The following is a 2902-nucleotide window of genomic DNA, read 5'->3' on the forward strand; positions in this document are numbered from 1 at the left end:
TGCAGTCAGCGGGTGATAAGGCTGGAGGTAGGAGGGAGATTTGTACAGTCTCATGCTGACGTTGAAGTATCCTTCCCTGACCACAAACTGCACCAACCTGAGAGGAGAGGAAAGGAGAGGATGATAACTCACAAACAGAAGGCAGGAAAGAGGTATTGAAGGTATCTACTTTTCTGCGAGCTCAAAGACACCAGCAGCAAGGTGAAACAGGACCACTCACTTGTCAACAGCAGTCAGCGTGAAGGGCAGTCTCACCACCTGCTCATAGGCATAAACACAGGAGAAATGCACCTCCAGCTGAAAACTCCGGGAGATCATTGCCCCATGGACTTCCTGCTCTGACTCAATGACATTGGAGTAGGAGACGTGGGAGTTGTTTTGCTGGAATGACACAGAAACCAAGTCTCCAGACCATGTCTAAACCCATACACAGAGCTCCAAGCTCCAGCTCAGAAGGTGCAGCTCAGCTACAAATCTCCAGGTTTGGATATTTGCTGGGGTTTTAGCTCAAGCCTTGTGCCTGGGGACTGCTGGTAGCCATTGCTGGAGCAGGCAGGAATCAGCATAGTGAGCACAAGTGAGGGCCTTCTGTGCAATGCAGAACTAGAGCACTGCTTCCTCTGCACCTTCCTTGATCACGAAACAAGTGAGAGACCAAGGGGCCGGGGCCAGGGCCGCAGAATTCAGACTTGTTATCAGATAGTGAAGTGCACACTGATACTTCCATGCTCTGCTAAACAAGACAAAATGTGCTGCCAGCAGGGGTTTGGTGGAGGCAGAAGAGCTTTCTGACAGCCCCCAGGGAAGCCTTCCAAGGGGAACGAAAGCTTTAAACCACCCAGATATAAAAGAAAAAGCCTCCAGGGCTTCCCCTTGCTGCCCCCACTCAGCATGTCTGCTTCTCTCATGGCTTCAGAACTATGCAGAGAGGCTCTGCTGGATCCTTACCTGGATTATTGATCCACAGGCAGTGTGGTTTTCACCTGTGAGCGTGGCTGCAAAATACAGCTCACCCTCTTCTTCCATTTCTGAGACCTTGCATGCCTGGTCCTTCAAGTGGACAAGCTCCTGTGGGATTTTCAAGAGTTCAAACACCTCCTTCCTCACCATCATCTTCATATGCTCTTCCTCACAGGCCAACTTCAGTATCACATCTGGGGGAAAAAGCCATCTGCAATAGCAATAAGGAAGAGGCCTGAAGGAGCCCTGGGTCAGCTGTGCGATGGCACAGTCCCACTGAGCTCAGCAGAGCCTCATCCCAGCCTTGGTGGAGGCTGCTGGTAGGGCCCTTCAGAGACACTGGGCAAAAAACAGATATTTGGGAACATACAGAAGTTAATGTGGGTCTGGTAATTTCTAAGAGCTGAACAACTTGACTCTACTCTGAACAGATACAATCTTTAAGCTCAAGACATGAAGGCAGAAGGTGTGGGTCTGGCCCCTGTCAAGGGCCAGAATCACAGAATCCGTCAAGTTAGAAGGGACCACAGTGGGTCATCTGGTACAACCACTCTGCTTAAGCAGGGCCATCCTAGAGCACAACCCCACAGTCTTCCAAGGGCACCAGACAGGGACAGCGATCCTTGCCTTCAGATGAAGACACAGTTTTTGGCCAGTGTCTGGAAGGGGCTTCACTGTGGCTATGCCAGAGTGCATGTGCTTGTTCTGAGACTGTGAGGCAGCTGTGCCCTGCAGCATGCCCTGCTGTCCTGACACAGCTACACCATGACAAGGAATTAAGGCTATTGGAGAAGCAGAAAATGGCCTGTGACTGGGTCTTATACCAACATGTTGTCAGGGCATGGTGGTGGTGCTAGTGGTGAATGCACCTGAACCAGAAACTGGGACAATGCTCCTGGAGTGGAGAGCAGTGGGAACACCAGTGCACTGTGCCCATCACCCTTCCCTCTGGTGCCTGTGGACTGTGGGGAAGGCTCACCAGCATTCCCAGCCCTACCTTGGCAGAATGTCCCCGTGAAGCCTGGTTTACAGCTGCAAACTGCTCCATCCTCCATCACCTGGCAGTGTCCCTGGTGCTGGCATGGGTTTGGTAGGCAGGCATTTGGGCTCCTCTGGAGACGAAGGGCAACCCCTGGCCTCAGGCCATGTGTTCTTGTCAGTTCACCTGCAGCAAAGGAAAGGCAAGTAAACTGCTAAGAGACATAAGAGTGAACTTGCCCCACTGCGGGAAGCCCTGAACAGCTCGCAAGGGCTGAGATCCTTGCCTAAAGCCAGAGCAGACACTTCCATGGAAGAACCTGCTGCCTTGGCTTGACTGGGAGGATGTGACTGGGAACCTGGGAGACAACCTCAGCATGGATGTAATCTGGATCAGACCTATGGAGCCTACCATCAGCTAGCAAGGGATAAGGTACATGTTGCAGGACCTGTACCCATTTCTGTGGGTTATACACTCTGTGTGACTGGGATGCAGTTTCCGCCTATTTTGGTGGCACCCCAGTTCCTGCCCCATCAAGCCCTGCTCTGTTGTCCTCCCCTATCAGTCTTCAGCAGTGCCCTGAATGAGGAATGCAAACATGAAACGGGTGAGGGTTTGACCTCTCCTTTTCCATACTACCCATCTGTGACCCAGAAGGGACAGTGTACAGGGAGACTCACTCTTGTTGCCTTCACAGCCAGCCAGGCAGAGCACAGAGAGCAGCAGCAAATATCTCACAGTCCCTTCCTGGAAAAACAAACAGACTGGGTAACTCGGGTTTGCACCATGCTTGCTGGGGATGTTTGCAGCCATTCAGAAAGAGCAAACCCTCAAGCACGGGTGCAATAATTTCTGTACCATATTTCCTAGGTTTGATGACACAAAGTAATTTTCAAACCCAAAGAGCCAGATCAGCAATGCCTTCCCCTCTGCAAGCTAACATGAAGGTCAAATACTATCCTG

At 51.5% G+C, this 2902-nt stretch overlaps 1 protein-coding gene across 1 annotated transcript in view; it reads right to left on the reverse strand.

Annotated features, from left to right (window-relative positions):
- Positions 1-2686, reverse strand: part of LOC103798440 (uromodulin-like) — a gene marked incomplete at its 5' end in the record, with an annotated part of 4949 nt that extends 2263 nt beyond the window's left edge. The window contains 5 exon segments of the mRNA XM_009070699.1: positions 2-97; positions 221-381; positions 949-1154; positions 1958-2125; positions 2620-2686. Coding sequence (XP_009068947.1) covers positions 2-97; positions 221-381; positions 949-1154; positions 1958-2125; positions 2620-2686 — 698 coding nt within the window.
- Between the last annotated feature and the right edge of the window lie 216 nt (positions 2687-2902).

The sequence above is a fragment of the Acanthisitta chloris genome, unplaced genomic scaffold (assembly GCF_000695815.1).
Source record: "Acanthisitta chloris isolate BGI_N310 unplaced genomic scaffold, ASM69581v1 scaffold32242, whole genome shotgun sequence".
In the NCBI taxonomy this organism is placed as follows: domain Eukaryota; kingdom Metazoa; phylum Chordata; class Aves; order Passeriformes; family Acanthisittidae; genus Acanthisitta; species Acanthisitta chloris.